Source organism: Mustela nigripes, chromosome 8, assembly GCF_022355385.1.
Source record: "Mustela nigripes isolate SB6536 chromosome 8, MUSNIG.SB6536, whole genome shotgun sequence".
In the NCBI taxonomy this organism is placed as follows: Eukaryota; Metazoa; Chordata; class Mammalia; order Carnivora; family Mustelidae; genus Mustela; species Mustela nigripes.
In genome coordinates, this window is record NC_081564.1 from 66,681,133 (window position 1) to 66,702,131 (window position 20,999).

A 20,999-nucleotide genomic window follows, 5' to 3' on the forward strand; every position below is an offset into this window, starting at 1 on the left:
ATGGGGTGGAGCGCCTGGGTGGCTCAGTGGGTTAAGCCGCTGCCTTCGGCTCAGGTCATGATCCCAGGGTCCTGGGATCGAGCCCCACATCGGGCTCTCTGCTCAGCAGGGAGCCTGCTTCCTCCTCTCTCTCTCTGCCTGCCTCTCTGCCTGCTTGTGATCTCTCTCTGTCAAATAAATAAAATCTTTAAAAAAAATAAAAATAAAAATAAAAATAAAAAAAAAAATGGGTCAAGGAGGGGGCGCCTTGATTAAACGTCCGTCTTCAGCTCAGGTCATGATCAGGTCAGGTCCTGGGATTAAGCCCGAGCCCTGCAGTGGGCTCCCTGCTCAGTGGGGAGCCTACTTCTCCCTTTGCTCCTCCCCCATGCTCATGTTCTCTCCCTCTCTCAAACAAAAATCTTTTTAAAAAATAAATAAATAAAAATAGGCCAAGGAGATGAATAGATATTTTTCCAAGGAAAATGTACAAATGGCCAAAAGTACATGAAATGACGCTCAACATCATTAGTCATCAGAGAAATGCAAATCAAAACCACAATGAGATACCATTTCATAGTTTCTTGGATGTCTAGATTCAAAAAGCTGGATAATGATGAGAATGTGGAGAAATCAGAGCTCTCATCCGTTGTTGTGGGAATGGAACATGGTGCAGCCACTTTGGAAACAAGTTTGGCAGCCCCTCAAAATATTAAATATTAACCAGATGACCCTGAACTACTACTCCTGGGCATATATATATAAAGGGAAATGAAAACATATCGTCATAAAGAAACTCATACACAGATGTTTACGGCAGCATTATTCACTATATGAAGAAAATGCAAACAACCAAAATGCCCATCAACTGAGAAACAAATAAATGAAATGGGGTATATCTATATGATGACAGACTTTTAGCCAAAATCACTATACCTTAATATAAACTACGGACTTTAGTTGATAATGATGTGTCAATATTGGTTCATTGATTATAACAATCCAGTGCCACCCTGTACCGCACAGGTATGGATGTGTGGGATGGTAGGGGAGTCTGTCGGTGGGGCGGGTAGGGTGGGTGGCAACTTTGGACCTTCCACTCAGTTTTGCTGTGAAATTAAAATTCCTCTTAAAAATATATTAATTTTTTAAAAGATTTTATGTATTTATTTGAGAGAGAGAGAGTGAGCCAGAGAACACAACCTGAAGGAGAGGCAGAGGGAGGGAGAGAAGCAGGCTCCCCACTGAGCAGGGAGCCTGATGTGGGGCTCGATCCCAGGACCCTGGGATCACAACCTGAGCTGAAGGCAGACGCTTAACCGACTGAGCCACCCAGGAGTTCCCAAAATATATTAATTTTTTTAAGAGCTAAAAAGAAAAGTTAAAGTGTTGATACAGGCTACTGCATGGATGAACCTTGAAAACATTATATTAAGTGAAAGAAATCAGTCACAAAAGACCACATACTGTATGATTCCATTTATAGGAAATAACCCAAACTGGGAAATCTGTAGAGACAGAAAGATTAGTGTTACCGAGGGCCAGTGGTGGGGAAGGGATTGGGAAAAGTGGGTAACAGCTAGAGAGTACAGAATTTCTTTGTAGGGTGATTGAAAGGTTCTAAAATTGATGGTGCTGGTTGCACACATATGAACATACTAAAAACCATTCAATTATACTTTTAAAAAAGATTTTATTTATTTATTTGACAGAGAAAAACACAGCAAGAGAGGGAACACAAGCAGGGGGAGTGGGAGAGGGAGAGGCAGGCTTTCCTCCAAGCAGGGAGCCTGGATGCGGGCCTCCATCACAGGATCCTGAGATCATGACCTGAGCTGAAGGCAGACGTTTAACGACTGAGCCACCCACGCGTCCCTAATTATACATTTTAAATGGGTGAATTCTATGGTATATGAACTATATCACTATAAAGCTGCTAAGAAAACGACATTATTGGGGCACCTGGGTGGCTCAAGCTGGTTAAGCGTCTGAGTCTTGGTTTCAGCTCAGGTCATGAACTCAGGGTCGTGGGATCAAACCCCGCATGGGGCTCTGCACTCTGCAGGGAGTCTGCTTGGAGACTCTCTCCCTTTGTCCCTCCCCTCACTGTCTCTCAAATAAATAAACAAATATAAATAAATAAAATCTTTTAAAAAAGAAACAAGTAGCTTTTAAAAAATAAAGAGTCCATGAAAATATCTAGTACAGATCCTGGCTCATCGTGGGTACTCAATAGATATTTGGAGTTTGGATGGAGGGTGGTGGGTAGGTAGACAGATGGGTGTGGATGGTTATCTGGAACGGTGGAGAGGTGGGTTCTGGACAAAGGCTGACTGGGCCTGTCTAGCCTTACCCTCCTCACCTCGCTGCCTTTCCTCTCCTACTACTCCCTCCTTCCCCTGTCCCTGGCTCCAGGCCCAACCCAGCCCGAGACCCTCCTCTCTTCCTCCATGAAGGCTATTCAAACTTTCCCCATCCTACAAGGCCCTACCAGGCCTCACTTCCCGCAAAGCCGACCTGGCCTGTGTGGTCTGTGCGGTCTGTACTCCTTCTAATGTGCAATATTTGGTGGACATCCCATACCACCAGTTACTTCCTGTAGATGATCCTGTCCTGAGATTCAGCTCTGGAGCTTGGGGAGGGCACGGGCCTTGGCTCCTTCCCCCTCTGCTATCCCAGGGGTGGCTGGTGGCAGGCACGGGGTGAAGACACTGCATTGGCCCCATGGGTAGAAAGTCATGGCTTCTCCCTTGGAGGACGCGGGAGGACTGAGGCACTGGTAGGAGGAAGGCCCTCTGTAGCACCAGTTCTTCGGGGAAGGGCTAGGCCCAACCCCAGTGGAGGCTGGGCCAAAACCTGACCCCTCAGCCAGCCTAGGGTTGGGCTGGCAGGGGGACGCAGGCATGCTGGCCGCAGCGGGGGCCAGGCGTGGGCGCCTCCCTCCCTCCCAAGCTGGGGCCGACCAGCCCCGGGCAGGCTGGAGGCCTGTTTGCCTTGGCCAAGGGCCAGGGCCGCCCCGCCAGTGAGTAATGCGTGAGGACCGTCTGGCTCCAGTTCAAGGGAAACGGGCTGGAGACGGGGCCTCCTCAGCCTGCACTGGGCTAGGTTCTGGGGGCGGCTTCCCAGAAAGTGCCTGCTTTAGCTGCCTCGGCCGCTGCCCAGCCTGCCGCGCCCCCTTCTCCTCCTTCCCCCTCTCCCCCTCCACCTTCTCTTCCTCTGTGGAGACCCAGGAGAGATAGATCTTGAGTTCCCAGAAAAAGATCCTCAGTCGTGGCCCAGTTCAGGGGTTAGGTAGGGTGGCAGGAGGGGCGGGGGAGACCTCAGAGGCTCTGGGAGCTCGTATTGGAAGCACTAGTGCTAGAAGAGGCCTCCCGCTTATCTGCCCACAGCCCAGGGTTCCAGATGAGGACACTGAGGCCCAGAGAAAAAAAAGTGACTTGCACAAGCCCCACAGTGAGGTAATTGCCGCAAGACATGAGCCCAGCCTCCTGCTCCAAAGGATGGCCTCCGTTTTAAAGCTGCATGGCTCTCTTCATGGAGGAACACCGCCTAGGACATTCCTGTCTCGAGACTGGGTCCTCTGAGAGCACTCCCAAGGGCTTTTGTAACTTTATGACCCTGCCCCTGCCGAGTGGCCTCTGGCTGCTTAGGACCCCAGTGACCACCAGGTGGGAAGGATGCCATGACCGTCCCCACCACTGACAGGGGCAGGGACTCCCGGCTCTCCTGCCTGCAGCCAGCCATGCCCCATACTTCTCCCTGCTTCCATCCACGGTCAAGCTTCAGAGCTGCAAACTGCAGCAGATTATCCTGGCCGAGTTAAACACAGAAGAAAAGTCATGCCGGGATCTGGGTAGGTCACAGAATCCACAGCAGGCAGAGAGCTTCTCCATAGCGGGGGTAGCTGCCAAAACCACACCATAAACCTGGCCTCTGGAGAACCCACTGGCCCCGCCACGGAGCGGCAGATGACTCTTCTCTCCCCACTGACATCAGCACTGGACACCCAACACTGGACCCCGCCGCTGGCCCTGCAGACACTGCTGTTCCCCCAGAAACAGGATGTGGCTACTTCCCACCCCTTGAATGACTCTGCTGCATCCTTGCTTCTCTGCTCCCAGATCCTGACGCCGGGGCCGGGGCGGGGACATCTGATTGGCTAATCCAGCTCACGTGCCTCTCCTTGGCCGCTAGGGAAGCCGGGAAAACAGGTGTTTTCGTCCTTTAGCCTCCCCCAAGCCAGGTGGAGAGCCCAGGTGACATAGAGCGAATCAACAACAGACATCCTCTTGATTGCGTTCCCTGCCCCGCAAGTCCTGGTTTCTGACGTCCCCGCCCACGCGATCAGAAGTGAACAGACACACAGAAGGCTGTTGTAGAAGGGCTTGGGGTTCGGTGCATAATTGTATTATGTAAGCAAGATTCTTAGTGTAGGACATGGCACACAACCGGTGTTGAATGCAGTCAGGTTCTTGTCCATGAAGAGTGTGTGCGGAGGGACGAGCAGAGGCTAGTTGGGGACAGGATCTGGCCTGGGTTTCGTGACTCCTCTTCCTGCCCTCCCACAGCAACAAAGAAGAAGGTTAGAAGAAAGTGTTGTATAAAGTGGTGTAGAGCGTGTTTTCACACTGGCAGGTGAGACTGGAAGGCTTCTTGGAGGACTAGATCTTCCGCTGAACTTTGAAAGAAGAAATGAATTTCATCAGATTTGTGGCGGGGGGTGGGGGGGGGTGCATGCCAGGTGAGGGACCCGTGCAAAGCTGTGGAGGTGTGGAAGTGCATAGCTTTTACAAACAAAACCGATAGGGATGCCTGGGTGGTTCAGTCGTTGAGCATCTGCCTTCTACTCAGGTCATGATCCCGGGGTCCTGAGATGGTCCGGAGTCCCATGTTGGGCTTCTTATTCAGAAGAGAGCCTGCTTCTCCCTCTCCCTCTCTGCCTGCCTCTCCCTCTGCTTGTGCTGTGTGTGTGTGTGTGTGTGTGTGTGTGAAATAAATAAATAAATAAATAATACAAAGAAAGGGAAAAAGAGAGAGAAAGAAATTTCTAGTCCAGAATGGAAGAAAAGCACATGGCGGGCGAGAGTAGGGAACAGAGGGGAAAAAGAGGAAGATGACTCAGCTTTCCAGCAGATGGATCTGAGGTGCTGGATTCCATGTTCAAGGCCCCTTTATACGATGGGCACCAAAAATCACTGAGAAAGCAACAGGAGAGGTCATTTCTCTGCAGAGGGCTCTCGAGTGAATGGTTAGCTGTGTGCAGTAGGGGGGGACTCCCCATTAGGGAAGATCTGGTCACAAAAGGTGTCCCAGAACAAGCTTCTGGCTGGGGACAGTCTAGTTACCAACAGGGCTTTAGCACTGCTGAAGGGACTCTGCAAGTCCAGGGCCAGAGTGGAATTGCTGGAGACGGTGGAGCGGAGGCGGCTGATGGGTCCGTCCTTTCCCTTCCGCCACGCAGTCCTCAGGCAGGTTAAGGGAGGAGTGGGGAGGGAGGGGGGGAAGAAGGGCAACGTGGTACATGCAGCATTTAAAGATGACTGGCACCCAAATGAGAGACTAAAACAGCATAGGTGAACTCATGAGCCCTAGGGAACAGATCCCAGAGAGGAGCAGGGGTGCCGTGCGCCAGGCCAACAAGGCAGCCTGTCCAGGTGAGAGCAGAAGGAGAGAGGCCTGGGGAGAGAATGGTGCTGTCTGACAGGATTGATCTGCAGCAAAACTGTGTAGAGAAGGGCCTGAGGAGTGTGAAAAGCAATGGCAGAAAGTGCAGTGAACTCTAAGAACATGAAAAGAAACTGGCAAGTCTCAACTCCAGGAATATCAAGGAGTTGTGCAAGAAAATAAATACAGGGGTGCCTCGGTGGCTCGGTCAGTTAAGCAGCGGGCTCTGGCTCAGGTCATGATCCTACTATCCCCATGAGGGGCTCCTGGCTCAGTGGAGAGCCTGTTTCCCCCTCTCCCTCTGCCGGCAGCACCCCCTGCTTGTGTTCTCTCTCTGTCAAATAAATACAATCTTTAGGGGTGTCTGGGTGGTTCAGTGGGTTGAGGCCTCTGCCTTCAACTCAGGTCATGATCCTAGGGTCCTGGGATCGAGCCCCACATCAGGCTCTCTGCTCAGCGGGGAGCCTGCTTCACCCCTCCCCCTCTGCTAGCCTCTCTGCCTACTTGTAATCTCTGTCTGTCAAATACATAAATAAAATCTTAAAAAAAAATAAAATAAATACAATCTTTTTTTTTTTTAAGATTTTATTTATGTATTTGACAGAGAGAGATTACAAGTAGGCAGAGGCAGGCAGAGAGAGAGGCGGGGAGCAGGCTCCCCGCTGAGCAGAGAGCCTGATGTGGGGCTTGATCCCAGGACCCTAGGATCATGACCTGACCTGAAGGCAGAGGCTCAACCAGGCGCCCCAAATACAATCTTTTAAAGGGAAGGAATGAGGAAGGGAAGGAAGGAAGGAAGGAAGGAAGGAAGGAAGGAAGGAAGGAAGGAAATGCAATCAGAGTCTACTCCAAGGCTCAAAAATGAAGAGTCCTGGCAGAAGTCAACTTAAGTATTGATGAGAAGGGACCCAGTGTGAAGATTCAAGAGAGCTAACCCCTAGCTAGAAACGGACTAGCAACTTAATAGATAATGTCTAAAATTGGTGCATCGAGAAATACTAGAATAAGGGAATTATTAAGAAATACAGTGATAGGGGCACCTGGCTGGCTTGGTCGGTGGAGCGTGTGACTCTTGATGTCAGGGCTATGGGTTCAAGCCCCACACTGGGCTCATAGATTACTAAAAAAAAATAAATAAGTAAACAAACTTTAAAAATTTTATTTAAGGGCGCCTGGGTGGCTCAGTGGGGTTAAGCCGCTGTCTTCGGCTCGGGTCATGATCTCAGGGTCCTGGGATCGAGTCCCGCATCGGGCTCTCTGCTCAGCAGGGAGCCTGCTTCCTCCTCTCTCTGCCTGCCTCTCTGCCTACTTGTGATCTCTCTCTGTCAAATAAATAAATAAAATCTTAAAAAAAAAATTTTATTTAAAAAAGAAACATTGTGATGTAATCACAGTTGTAATGTGGATTACCTCTGAAAGTGTCCTGAACACACTGAGAAGGGCTTTCACATTTTTCTCAGCACACCTCTGCACCTGTGGATGTTTGCTGATGAACATCTTTTTACATTTTAAAACAGTAAGATGGGGCGCCTGGGTGGCTCAGTGGGTTAAGCCTCTGCTTTCAGCTCAGGTCTTGATCTCAGGGTCCTGGGATCGAGCCCCACATTGAGCTCTCTGCTCAGCGGGGAGCCTGCTTCCCCCTCTTTCTCTGCCTGCCTCTCTGCCTACTTGTGATCTCTCTCTCTCTATGTCAAATAAATAAATAAAAATCTTAAAAAAAAAAAAAAAAATCAGTGGGGCACCTGGGTGGCTCAGTGGGTTAAGGCCTCTCTCTTCGGCTCATGTCATGATCTCAGGGTCCTGGGATCGAGTCCTACATCAGGCTCTCTGTTCAGCAGGGAGCCTGCTTCCTCCTCTCTCTCTGCCTTCCTCTCTGCCTACTTGTGATCTCTCTCTGTCAAATAAATAAATAAAATCTTTAAAAAAAAATCAGTAAGAAATTTTAAAATACTAAAAAAAAAAAGAGGAAATATGGCCATAAATACCAAAAGAAACACTGGAAGAGTTGAAAGGGTTTTCTGGTAAACATAAGGGAGAGAAGGAAGGACAGTGAACTGCTGGTTCTCATTGTAAGGCTTTCGGTAGTCTTTGACTTTTTAAATTTTGTGTGTGAATTATTTTGAAAAAAATTAATTGAAAAATAAATGACCATAAAGAATAAGAAACCAAGAGGAAAAAATAGGCAAAGAAATAAATAAGAAATTCATTTGGGGCGCCTGGGTGGTTCAGTGGGTTAAAGCCTCTGCCTTCGGCTCAGGTCATGATTCCAGGGTCCTGGGAATGAGCCCTGCATCAGGCTCTCTGCTCAGCGGGGAGCCTGCTTCCTCCTCTCTCTCTGCCTGCTGCTCTGCCTACTTGGGATCTCTCTGTCAAATAAATAAATAAAATCTTTTTAAATAAATAAATAAATAAATAGGAATTTCATAGAAAAAATGCAAATGTCCCTCAAACACATGAAAATAATTCACCCCTTCCCCGCTCGGTGAGGAGAGAAAATGTCAAAAGTGGCCAGGCATTCCCGGACCTGGAACATGTCCTCAGGATATCACAGAAAGGCTGGGGCTGAGGCTTCAAAACAATATGATAATGTGATTTTATAACAATTTAACAAATTTTCTTTGAGCATCTCCTACATGGTGGGCCCAATAGAATATACGTTTTAATAATCCAAAAGGGATATGCTCAGATGTTAGCAGGTGCTCTGTGACTGTGGGGCCAGAAGCAATTTTTTAAAATTATTTTTTCTTATTAATTTCGTCTCTGATCTTTAAATAGTGAACCTAGGTTGCTAAAGAGATCAAAATAACTAGCAAAAACAAATGGAACTTTACTTATACATTTACGCATTTTGAGCACCCCCAAAATAAGACCTAAAGCGAAGAGTATTGGCTTGGAAAAGCAGCGGCTTTGAACCTGCTCAGACACTGGGGATTGTAGGACACACCAGGTGTTCTGCCTCAGTGCCCAAAAGGGTCTAGAACCTATTAGGTCCTCAGAATGAACAAACTGAACAATCAAAATTAAGCAGGGTCTGGTGGGAGACTGTACGTATGTGAGCCTCCAGGATGCACACGAGATACTAAAAACTACCCACAGAGGTGTTAAAAAGAGTGTTGCATATAAAGCCCTTAGCACAGTGCCTGGCATTTTGTAAGTGCTCAAGAAATGTTAGCTCCTAGTAGTACTAACAATAGTGGAAGTCATAGATATTGTTGCCATAATAGTACCCAGGATCCCAGAAATTCCACCACTCACGCAGCTGCCCATCCATGAGGCTCTTAGTCGGTCTGTCCCCTTCCAGTCGGGGCAACAGTTTCCTTTTCAGCGGCCTGCTGCTCTGCTCCTCCTCTCCCTCAGCTTCCTCCTCCCCAGGTGCCCACTGACCAACCCGAGAAGGGCTTCGAGGCAGGACAGCCTGAGTCTTCACCTGATACTGGCCACCAGGTCCCAGGGATGCCACCACCGGAATGTCCAACGCTCAGGCGCGGCGCTCCCGCGTGTCCGCGGACTGGGTCCTGAGAGAGAGGGAGAAAGAGACACTCCCAGGGGAGAAGGGACTGCATGCCATTGAGTCCCTCCTTAAAAAACAGACTCTAGGGATGCCTGGGCGGCTCAGTTGGTTGGACGACTGCCTTCGGCTCAGGTCATGATCCCGGAGTCCCGGGATCAAGTCCCACATCGGGCTCCCAGCTCCACGGGGAGTCTGCTTCTCCCTCTGACCTTCTCCTCGCTCATGCTCTCTCACTGTCTCTCTCTCAAATAAATAAATAAATATCTTTAAAAAAAAAAAAAACAGACTCTAACAGCAGTACACATGCACAGAATGTGTGCCAGTCCTGGGGGTACAGCTCAGTGAACGTCACAAACTGAGCATTTCACCTAAACAGCCCCACTAGATTGAGCAGAACCTCATCCGCCGCAGGAGCTCCTCTCCTGCTCCCTTCCTGAAGTCTAACACCGAGACTCATTTTGCCTGACACTCAGCCTGATACACATGAACTTCACATTCATGGAGTCACAGATCGTGTGCTCTTGTCGGACACCTTCAGCTCCACGTTCTACCCATGAGGGTCACTCTGCTCTTATGTCTGGTTGTGGTCCTTCGTCCCCGCTGCTGCGTGATGCCCACTGTATAAATTAACCGCATTTAAAAAAAAAAAATCTGTTCTACCTTTGATGGGCATTGTCTCCATTTCGGGACTATTTGAAGAGCCCTGCTATGCCTATCCTTGGACACATCTTTTGTTGCATGTACGTGTATGCATTTCAGATACAGGTGTGGTTATCTTTAGAGGGTACTGCCAGTTTTCAAAAATCACTCAACCATTTCATACCTACACCATCTTCAGAAGGTTCGAGTCGTCCCGCTCCATCAGTCTCACCCAGCATCAAGGGGTGTATCTTTTAAATGAATACCAGCATCTTTTAAACTCAGCTCCAATACTAGACATGAAAATGAACAGTCTGCAGAAATGTCTGGGATGTATTATTAAGTGACATAAGCAGGTTGCAGGCCGATGTGTATACCACGGCTTCATTTATGAGACGTGTATATGTGTGTGTATGTAGGAGCTGAGGCCAAATTTAGAAAGGGGCTGTATTAAAGCCTCCGTAGGCTCTGGGAGTGGCTCTGGAAGGCATAATTTTAAATGATGACATGGAAGATGGTTTTTACCTTTGATTTGGGGGTTTGGGGTATTTTTAAAATTTGAAAACAAAAGTCTGTATAAATAAAAGGAAACTCTCCATCCCCCATGCCCTGTTCCCAGTACACACCATTCCATTACCAAGGCTGGCAGCCCGACCCTGTCTTTCTTGTTATTCCCAGCATCCTCTCCTGCTCTGGAATTACCCTGGGCAGGGCCTCTGGGACAAGTCTCCCGGGCACTGTAATTTCCCTGGCTGCGGTGTGTCATTAAAAGATCTGGCGCTGATGACACAAAGCCCAGACGCAGCAAAGATTCCAGGCCCTGATGGGACAGGAACACCTGGCCAGGAGAAGGCCTCCTGGCAGAGATACGCCCAGAGTCTCAAGCCGCCTCAGTGGGATGTGGGCCTCAGGAGGTCTCTGCACCTCCTCAAGGAAACAAACCGAGAAAACGGCACTTGCCAAGCGGCAGCCTCCCAGGGGTCTCGGGGCTCACATCAAGGGGTGTAGAAGGAGGCAGATCTGACTGCTGTTCTGCCACTCGCTAACTCTGAGGCCCTCCCCGGGCCTCCATATCCTCATCTGTAAAATGGGATAATGACAGCCCTTACCTTGGAGACACCACCAAGTGCCTGGCAGACAGTGCCTGACACAGACTTAGCCTTTGGTAAATGCAGCTTGCTGTGTCTGCTGGGGCCCGGGCGGGGAGCTGTCGTGGTCACGGTCACTCCACGAGGCAGAGTTTCACACTCACCTTTTGGGAGACAAATGCAAGGGTGCACTCCTTTCTTTTCGCAAATATAAAGCAAACAAGACTCACTGTTGTTGGGGGAAACTGAATTCACCTGAAACTCAAATGCATGTATTTTAGCTGAAAGATAAGTAGTTACTCCACATTGGTTCACCCAAGGAATATCTTATCTGTCGAGGGCTAGGCCCTGCTCTGGATGCTGGGGATATGGCGGCTACCAGAGCAAAGCCTGGGCCATCTCAGAGCCTTGTCTCTGCTGGGAGAATCAGCCTTTAGCAGAACCTACAAAGAGATACATCATTAAGTGTTAGACAGGTAGGGTTCCTACAAGACATATGACGTCAAACAGGGCTATGAAGACCACTAAGGTGAGATAAGAGTGATAAACCAGGAATGCCCCCTGAGGATTCAAATCAGTGTGTTCACTTGAACCGGGCCTCTGTTTCCGGAACGTTCTCTCCTTGGCTGACTAGTGAGGAAGCCCAGGAGGGCACTGGTCTTGGTGGAGACTCAGCTGGCTCTGGGCTGGGCTCGAAGGGTACAGGTGGCTTGGTCCTGAGGAGATGGGTGTGTTGAGGAGGAGAGGGGCCGCTTATAGGAGGTGAGGAGCAGGCCAGTGGGGGGGTGGGGGGTAGCATTTTCAGGAGGCCGTGGGGAGACTGTGCCCTCAGAGGGCACCCCAGCAATCCCTCAAGGGGCACCGGTGCGGGTGACCTTGCCGCTCACACTCTCAACAGTGGGTACTTACTGCGCCCCTCCTACAAGCCCAGAGCCAGGTGTGTGCTCTGGAAGCTTCCAAGAAGGATGAGCGCTGGGGCCCGACCCACAGGAGCCCCAGCCAAGCTGCAGATACAAGACCCATCTTCACGAGAAGCAGAGGGCACCACGGATTCGGGGAACACGGGAGTGTAAGGAACAGGTCCCGGATGCATGTGCACCAGCAAACTGCCCGATCTCAGCCACATAACACACAGAAGGTGCACCTTCACACAAGGTCCTCTATGGGCCCTGTGGCTTCTGGGGGCCAGGATCCAGGGATCCGGGCTTGCACCTTCTAGGTCCCTGGGGTAGGGGGACGGGCTGACCAGGCTTGCAATGCTTCAGCCTAGACAGGAGCCCCCCTGCATCAGCCAGAGTGAGTCGAATGGCCCCGTACAAACTACAGGGGCGGCTGGGAAGGCAGGAGCACATGGCTTCTCCCTGAGTGACCCCTCCTTCCCGCCAGGATGTGGCAGGCTGAGCAGTAGAAGAGGAATCCCAAAGGGACGTCCTCGGACGGAGCAGACGAGTGTCGTGCTTTGGGAAGGCTAGCCCCAGGATAGACTTAAGGAGAGCTGCCCGGCCTGGCTCTGCCATCCCCAGGCCGGGTGACCCCGTTAAGCCACTGACATCCCACGTTCTCAGTTTCTTCTTCTAACATGGGGTTGGTCAGAGCCTCCCTCCAGCACCATTAGCAGAACGTGTGCGAAGGTGACATCATTATCTCCGAATTAGCCATATTTTCATTCAGGTTCAATGCAACCCTAAGAGACATATGCTCTTTCTACCTCCAAGGCCTCTGTGTCCTGCCTGCAAATCTAAGGCCCAGACTCTGTCTCCTACTCCTCTACACACTGGGCCGGGGATAGGCACCAATGTGGCCCGTCCCCACCCCACCACCGCAGCCCTCACCTAGCCTTCCTCCCCAGCCCCCTACCCCCGCCAGCCAGTAAATTGTCCCTGAATTAATCAAAGTTCTTGCACTGGTCCGAACTCACCAGGGGCCTCCTCCAGCGGCCACTTTGTGTTCAGCACATTAATCGCAGCTGGGAGTGGGGAGAGGCCCCATTTTTAGAAAATCATTACTTTCAGAAAGAGAAGGGGGAGCTCTTCTGGTTGGGGAAAACTGCTGAGCTGGTAGATCGGGGCTCCTGCCAAAGTACCAGGAAACCCGGGGCTAGTCTAGCTACTTGTGGCTCAGTGGGCACAGCTTGGGGGCTCCCCCTCCCCAGGGCCAAGGCACCCCAGCCCCCCACCTGACTCCAGCTAGCATGTACCTCCTGCTCTAGGCCTGGGCTCAGCAGTTTGCTGGCGTTCGGAGCAGGAAGAATCACCCTGGAACTGACCACCACCCCCACAGTGGATTGGCTTCCTTGTGTGGCCAGCTTCGGCTACACCACATAGAGGTCATGTTCAGCCCCTGCCTTCAGGTCCAGGACAAAAAGAAGTCTGGGGACCCCTGATCAAAGCTACTGTCTTGACTCGAGCATCTAGCAGATTAAATGATAAGAAATTGCCGTCTTTGTAGGTCACGATGATCAGATCGTAGCTGTCCCACGTGGCTCAACCTAATTACCATATGGCCAGCCCTTCAGATGTATCTTCTCGCTGATCCCCCCTCGTGGCCCCCCGAGGCCATTTTGTTTCAGAAATTGAGGTTCAGAGAGGTTAAGTGGCTTGCCTGAGGAAGTACTCAGACCTGGTCTATCCGACTGCAACACCTCAGGGCCAAGTCACATCCTACTTGGGGTCAGACCCCCCATCCCACCTGCCCCCACGCTCACTCATTCAGGAGCCGGGCTTCGGCTGTTTTCTGCCAACAAGCTCACTGACAGAAAGCCCCTCGGCAGGCAGAGCGTGGGACCGAGTGACCCGCGGGGGAGGCTGCACGTGCTGGGCTCAAGGGTGATCCTTCCAAACCAGAACTTGTTTCACAAAAAACCATGCCCAACGTAGTCACCCCATGACCCAGGCCTGCCCCTAGAGATCAGATAGCAGAGAAATGGTGAAGTCTGACACTACCACTTACCGGCAAGGGGGGGTGCAGGGGGGGGCGACTCTTTTAACCTCAGTTCCTTCATCTGTAGAATGGGGCTAGTAATGGCATTTTTTTTTTAGGGTAGTTGGAAGGATTATATGGGGTCATTCTAATGTGCTTGGAATGCTCAGGACACTGCCTAGCACATAGTCAGGACAGGAGCAGTGCTGATTGTTATTCTTACTATTCCTAGCCCAAGCTAAGTGCAGAGTTTTGCCTGCCTGCCTGCCTGCCTCATTCATACGGCAAGCCCGGTCTAGCATTGTGCCAGGAGCTGTTAGGATAGCGGGTCCTAAGTGGGGCCCCAACCAAGGCTTCCGAGTGCCAAGAGCTCATGGGTTCAGTAGAGGAAAAAGAATTCTACACTGGGGATGGCTCTTTAGGGCAGGCATTTTTAAAAGGCGGAAGGCTTTCTGGAGAAGGTATGGCCCGTGTTACATCCTGAAGGTGCAGGAAAAGACGGCCAGTGAAGAAGCTGGCAAGCATGTGCTTGGAAGCCAGGAGCAAGGTGTGTTGGAGTCTCCTGGGGCCAAGGGACTGGCGGGGGGAGGTTAAAAGGTGAGGTCTGCAGGGGCTGATGCTGAAAGGCCAGCCAGTGGGATGAGAGGAAGGCAGGCCACAGAGGCGCCCCAAGGCCCTGAACTGAATCATACGAGTGGAGCCTGAAAAAGAATGTGGGTGACAGATTTTGCATTTTTTTAAAAAATATTTTTATTTATTTGTCAGAGAGAAAGAGAGCATGAGCAGGGGAAGTGGCAGGCAGAGAGAGAAGCAGTCTCCCCGCTGAGCAGGGAGCCTGATGTGGAACTCGATCCTGGGACCCCAGGATCACGACCTGAGCTAGTGGTAGCTGCTTACCCAACTGAGCCACCCAGGAGTCCTAGACATTTGCATTTTCTAATTACAGATCAAATAAGGCAGGAAGGGCAGGATTTGGTTATTTCACATGGCAGCCAGGGCCAGGGAGATGAGAGAACCCAGGTTTCTGGTTGTGGCTGACATAGCCACGGGTGAGGGGAGACACGGCCATCAGAGGGATGGGGCTGCCTAGGGAGAGGGCAGAACCCTGCAAGACACCCCAAAATGTGAGGCGTGAGCTGAAAGACAAAGGAGAAGAATCAGGCAGCAGGAAAGCTTTCTTCCAATGTGGGGGGCACCTTCACTGCCCTCCATTAATCCAAACCCCAGCTGCTCTGGAAGCCTGGTCTCCTCTGGGAGGCCCAGGTGGTCCAGGGTACTGACCTCACTCCCCTGTTGGGTGGGCATGTTGTCCTCCAGCATCCCCCGAGGGAAGGTGCCCCCCCACAGCAGTCCTGGTACTCCTGGCACGTGGAAGACGTTCAGGGGAGGACTGGGTGGAGGGGATGACCACGGTGGCCAGCAAACCCCCAGGCTCCCCCTAAGCATTACAGCCAGCCATGCCTCCAGGGCCCATGTGCCCCCACCCCAACTCCAGCCTCCCAGGGCTGCAAGTTGAGTCCAGATAACGCAAGAAGGCAGCTTTCTGCCTCCGGCATCAGAGGCCCTGCTGTTCAGGCAGGTGGCATAGTGGTGGCCCAGCTTCTTCTGATCTTGAGTTTCAGGGCTGTCACCACCAGCCGTCAAATAGACGTCTCCACAGGGACGAAGGACAAAGGTCTCTCAACCCTGGAGTGAGATCCTGAGCTCTCCATGTGCAATCTCCCTAAGTGACCTTTGGCAAGTCTTTTAACTTCTCAACACCCACATTTTTGCAGAGGGGTCCTAGTGGGGATTAAGTAATTCCCTTAAATGCTTAGCTTAGCATCATGCCTGGCACCTGGTTACGCATCCAGTAAGTGGCAATTATTATTATTATTAAAGTGCTTCCTACAGGCCGATGCAAGTCAAGAGTAAACGAAAATGGCTTTGCCTGCTCCCTAAAGTAACACCTCCCACCCCCACCCCTCCTCCACCACTACCACCCCAGAGTTAATTAAAACCCTCCTTGGGTGTTTTCCAGACAATGGGATTTTACACTTATTCTGGGTTGCAGAACTAGAATGGAAGCGGTTTCGCTTCCACCAATAAAAAGCAAAAAGCTGCTTTGATAGGTAGTAAGCTCCCCATCACCTCATGTGTAACAAGCTGGTCCGGACCATTTGGCAGACATGCTCAAGCATAAATGAGAATGCATTAGTATTTCTCACTACACAACTGTATAGTAATTCTATTGAATGACAGCAGTGCCTGTAGGCCATAGGGCTTTGGGTCATTATTTGGCAAAATAAAATATTGATAATCCTACTTTGGCCCTCCAAAAAGGTTTTTTGAAATTGTACCAGTTTGCAGTATCCAATATATATATATATATAAAGATTTTGAGAGACCGAGAGAGCACAAGCAGGAGGAGGAACAGAGGGAACAGCAGACTCCCTGATGAGCAGAGCCCAATGCAGGGCTCCGTCCCAGGACCCTGAGATCATGACCTGAGCCAAAGGCAGATGCTTAACCAACTGAACCACCCAGGCACCCATGATATCCAACATCTTAACCCCCACTCCAAAGAGACCTCCCCATCCCCTCAATCTTAGGTTCAAGATCTAGACGCCTACACAACCCTGTCTGGTGCCCAGATTGGACCGACCGCTTGTGTCAGAGGCCTTGAATCCAAAACTTGGCTTAGATCCAACAGCAGAAACCCCAGGGGCAGGGGCAGAGACAGGCCCAGGGAGGTGATTCAGCAAGTGCCACTGGGAACTGTGGCGAGCCAGCAGACAGGGAACAGTCACAGGAAGAGCTCTGGCGGACAAGGGAGAGCGAAGAGGGCCTGACCAGGTTCCCTGCAGCCAACTCCCTGAGTGCCTGGTACAGAGCTTGGGAGAGACCTAGGAGGTGGCATGATCCCTCTGCCCACCACCAACACTCAACCTCCATCAACCTTCCCTCTAGGTCCTTAGCCCTCAGGGAAGCAGTCTTGAAATCCAGGGTGACAGTGACCTTCCTCTGGGAAAGGTGCAGTGGGGCTTAGGGTTTGACGTCAAGTAAGGAGTTAAGAACCAGAAACCGGAGGGAACCAGGTTCCTCCCCATCTCGTCCTCCAGCGCAACCTCCTCCCCCACCCCCGTCTTTGTAACTCAGGGATCCCTGAGGTTGACGAATTCAGGACACCAGGCCAGTAACGGCCTAGAGTCACAAAGTACTAACAAAAAGAGGGGTCTTTGCAGCTACGGAATAGATGGTGGCTGAGCAGGATGTCCTGAATGTCCCTTTTGTGGCCCACCTCCCCTTCCTCCCCAGCCAAGCACTGGGCCAAGAGGACCCCACTGTCCTGGATTCCAATGGATGGCCCCTCCTGCGTCCCTCCCACCAGAAGAAAAAGGAGCTGGAGGACATGGAATCAAGTATACGTTTTAAAAATTGTTTAATGGAACATAAACTCCTTTAGAAAAACATTCAGCCAGGTGATAACACCCATAGAAAAAAACACCAATCTCGTGTTTATCTTTTTTTAATTTGGCATTTGTTATTTGCATTTATATTAAAGCAAAGTGCATCTTTTCTTTATTTTTCTTGTTTATACACATTGCACAATACATAAATAATGATGCTTATAAAACGTCTTTATATTTACAAGTAATAATATATTTATATATAACATAAAATACATTTTTTCTTTAATAAATCTCAGGGTTTGTTTTTTTTTTTCAAGGAGTCCTTTCTCTCTCAAAGCACTACAATGCTAAATTTCCAATGAGAATGCTTCTCTTGTTCATTTAAACCTTTGTAGTTAGAAAAATAGCTTATGTTAAAGTCTAAACATGCTCATTGAGCTAAGAGCAGTGTCAACGTTATCATACGAGTGTATGAGTTGTAGAAGAAATGAAAGAAGAGTTAGGTGTCAGCCCAGGGCGGTACCTTGGGTTATGATGGACCGAATCCTTCTTGGTGGGAAGGGGGGCTGCCGAGAAGTCTCCCTTCCAGGGCTGCTCCCCTCGCTGGTCTAACAGCAGAGCTCAACACACAGGCGGCAGAGGGGAGGAAAGTGCTGAGCTGGTTTTCTGAGTTGGGGTTGGTGGGGCGGGGTGGGGTGGGGGGGGACACGACCTGATGTGACCAGGACAAGGGAGAGGCTGAGGGGCTTGGGAGGAGCCCTGGGAGGGCAATACTGCACGGGTAGCCCTCGGGAAGCCCATCTCAGAGATATCCAGGAACAGATAACCAAAAAAGACACAAGGACAGCAGGGTGGCTGGAGGGGGAAGAAGACAAGCATGAAACAACTGGTTCTAGTTCAGCCTCTTTGCAGGGTTGCTTCTACGAAGCCTGCAGACAGGCCCGTGTCCTAGAAGGGGAGAAGCAGGGGGTGGGAGTCGGGGGGAGGCTTTTCCAGGGATGGGGGACAGAGCCTGGCTCCTGGCAGCTGTTGGAACCCCAGCTGCCAGCTTGCCCAGGCACTGCCGCTGCCCCAATGAGCATGTCCACAGGGCAGGAGACCCAGAGCTGGGAGCACAGACCGTCCCCGCAAGGACACCTGTACGACCCACAGACGCACACGCACTCGCCCACGCGTCCGGCCTGACAAGGGAATCGAGGACCCCCCCATGAGGGCCTGCTCCCCATTCTTACACTCCGTCTGGTGGTAGGCATTCTTGCCTCCCTTCTTCCTCCCGGGCTGTCCTGCCAGCCATACCCTGCCACCCCCGTCCCCCCGCAAAAAAAAAAAACCCTGACCGTTTTTTTCATAAGCTATTTCTCAAAGTTAACGAAACAAACAGAACATAAACGACAAGCAGCAGGGTGGGGGTGGGGAGGAGGAGGAGGACGACGACGACGACACGCGACGGACCAGAGTCTGCATGAAAAGCAAGCACTCGGGAGGAAAGTATTAGCAGCAACGTCGTTTGGCCTGGGCCCGCGCGGCGCCCGCTGCGTCCCCGGCCCGCGCGGCTACCGGCTGTTGAAGATGACCTCCAGCCAGCACGGGCAGCTGCTGATGAACTGGCGGGTGTAGCACTGGCCCCAGCCCTTCACAAAGCTGATCTGCACGGTGAAGCCAGTCCACGGCTGCTGCATGAACTCGTGGTCGTTGGGCCGCCGCAGGCTGTACGCCTTCTCGTAGTCGAAAGCCTTGATGGAGAAACCGGGGAACACCTTGTGTACCAGCAGCGTCCTGGAGTCCGGGTTGTCCAGTGTGGCTGACTTGATGAAGATGGGGTAACTGCTGCGGTTGTACACCCACACGCCGTCCACCTCCCGCGTGAGCTGGATGCCGCAGCCGATCTTGCTCCGCACCTTCTGCACCAGCTGACTCTTGTTGTCCGAATTAAGCTGTCCAAGGCAAAAGCCATTCCCCTGAGGTAGATCATAGAAGATATCCAGGGAGGGCTCCTGGACACAGTAGAGCCTCCCCACTCTCGTCTTCTCCTCCCAGTATGCCACCACGCACCAGTGTGACCGATCCCCAGGCTCCAGAAGAAGTTGGGAATCTGCAAAACGAGATGGCGGACATGGTTGGTGGTGATGGGGGCTGATGGTTCCCTCTTCCTCCACAACAGCCAAGACTACCTCAGCTCTCGTCAGGGATGGTGCTAGTGCTGGATACGTATGCGGCCAGCTCTGGAGTCCTTGTATGGGGGCTAGGGATGAAGAACCCGCGTTTCAACACGGGGCTCCCTGGGGCACCTTGTCCCTCTCCCTACACCCCATCCCACCCCCCACAATCAGGTCAGAGACCCAGGACACCAGCGTGTTTGCCTGTGGGGCCAAAGGAAGCCCTTTCCCTGCAGAGCTCAGAAGCCAGCGACCCAGGAACTCCATTGGTCCCAGTTTGGGGGCAAGAAAAGGCCTTCCAGATGGCCTAGAGTTACAGCCCTTTAAATTCAATGGGACCTGAAAAGCTTACAGCTCTAAGAGCCCCTGGTCCTCCTCAGGAGAAAACCAGGACCCAGAAAGCCTATTGTTCGGGCCTCACAGATGACACAGCCAGACCCAGAACCCAAGTCTCCAGACTCCAGGGTCCCCTCACTAGGCGGTGTCTGTGTTTGTCACCAACTTCTCAGATCAGCACCTTGGTCATAAAAGAGCACCATCTGATAAAATGAAAGTGCAGGTGGTTTGAGGCACAAACATCTATCTTCCTCACAGAAAGAGCGGCGTGCTCAGTGTGTCTGTCAGCAGCAGCTCTGTACACAAAGGGCGAATTCAGTCAAAATGCCAAATCACAACACACGGATTGGTGTTAACCCAGACTACCTTGACGAAGCTTCCTCCAGCCCAGACAGAAGATTATGTGTCTGGGATGGGCTGACCTTCCCTCCAGTGCCCTTCCTCTGCCTGTTGTACCCCCCTCTACCCCCCCCTCCTCAGAAGCATGGAGACACCTTGCCCTGCCCCCCCCCACCCCCCCCCCCTCAGCTTCCCTAGACTTGTTCTTCCCACAGGCAGCCAGGAGACCGGGGTGATTCTGGTAAGGTGACTTTCCCAAACAGACACCCAGAGCTCTTTAGGGGGAGGGGGGGATCCTGTGGAGGGAAAGGGAGGCCCCAGCGGCTGGCATTCCAACTCCTCCTTAAGCTGGAGCCAACGGGGCAGGCCTCAGACTGGGAACCATAAATCTCCCCAGCCAGGCCAGGCTGCAGGAACGCTGTGGTCTGCGGCGGCAGGGCGGAGACCGGAAGTCTTGTATTTGTTAACAAAAATGGGGAAAGGCAGAGGCCTCCTGCTTTCCCCTGCAGCCCCGCTACTCACTCACTGGGGGTTCAGGGCCTGAAGGTGGGGGCTGGCTGTGGGATGGCCAAGGCCGACAGAGCATGGCAGCTGGGGGTGGACGAGGGCTCAGGGACCTGTGTCCTGCTGCCCCAGCAGGATGGGTAAAACCCAGGGCAGCTCTGCACACAACTGCTTCCAACCTTCACAGGCATGTTAGGACCTGGGAACCCGTCAGTTCCATGAACTTTTTTTTTTTTTTTAAAGCAGTAGCCAGTCTCGCATAGAGGTGTTCTGTGAGGAAGTCTGTACAACGTGCACTGTGACCCATGGAGGCAGCCACACACAGCCTTAACCTGAGTGACCACTGCCTCCTACACACACCTTCCCCCGCCCAAACTGGCCTTCCCAACGCCTACCCAGCCAGCCAGACAAAATGAGGACGCTGAGGGCTCCCTGCTCTCAGTACCCCCCTCCAAAAATCAACCCCAGAAAA

At 51.6% G+C, this 20,999-nt stretch overlaps 1 protein-coding gene across 1 annotated transcript in view; it reads right to left on the reverse strand.

Annotated features, from left to right (window-relative positions):
* Positions 1-17,204: 17,204 nt before the first annotated feature.
* SMAD7 (SMAD family member 7) overlaps positions 17,205-20,999 on the reverse strand; it is a 30,163-nt gene continuing 26,368 nt past the window's right edge. The window contains exon 4 of the mRNA XM_059409624.1: positions 17,205-19,284. Within this exon, the coding sequence (XP_059265607.1) occupies positions 18,746-19,284 (539 nt within the window). The 3' untranslated portion in view covers positions 17,205-18,745. The remainder of the gene's footprint in view (positions 19,285-20,999) is intronic.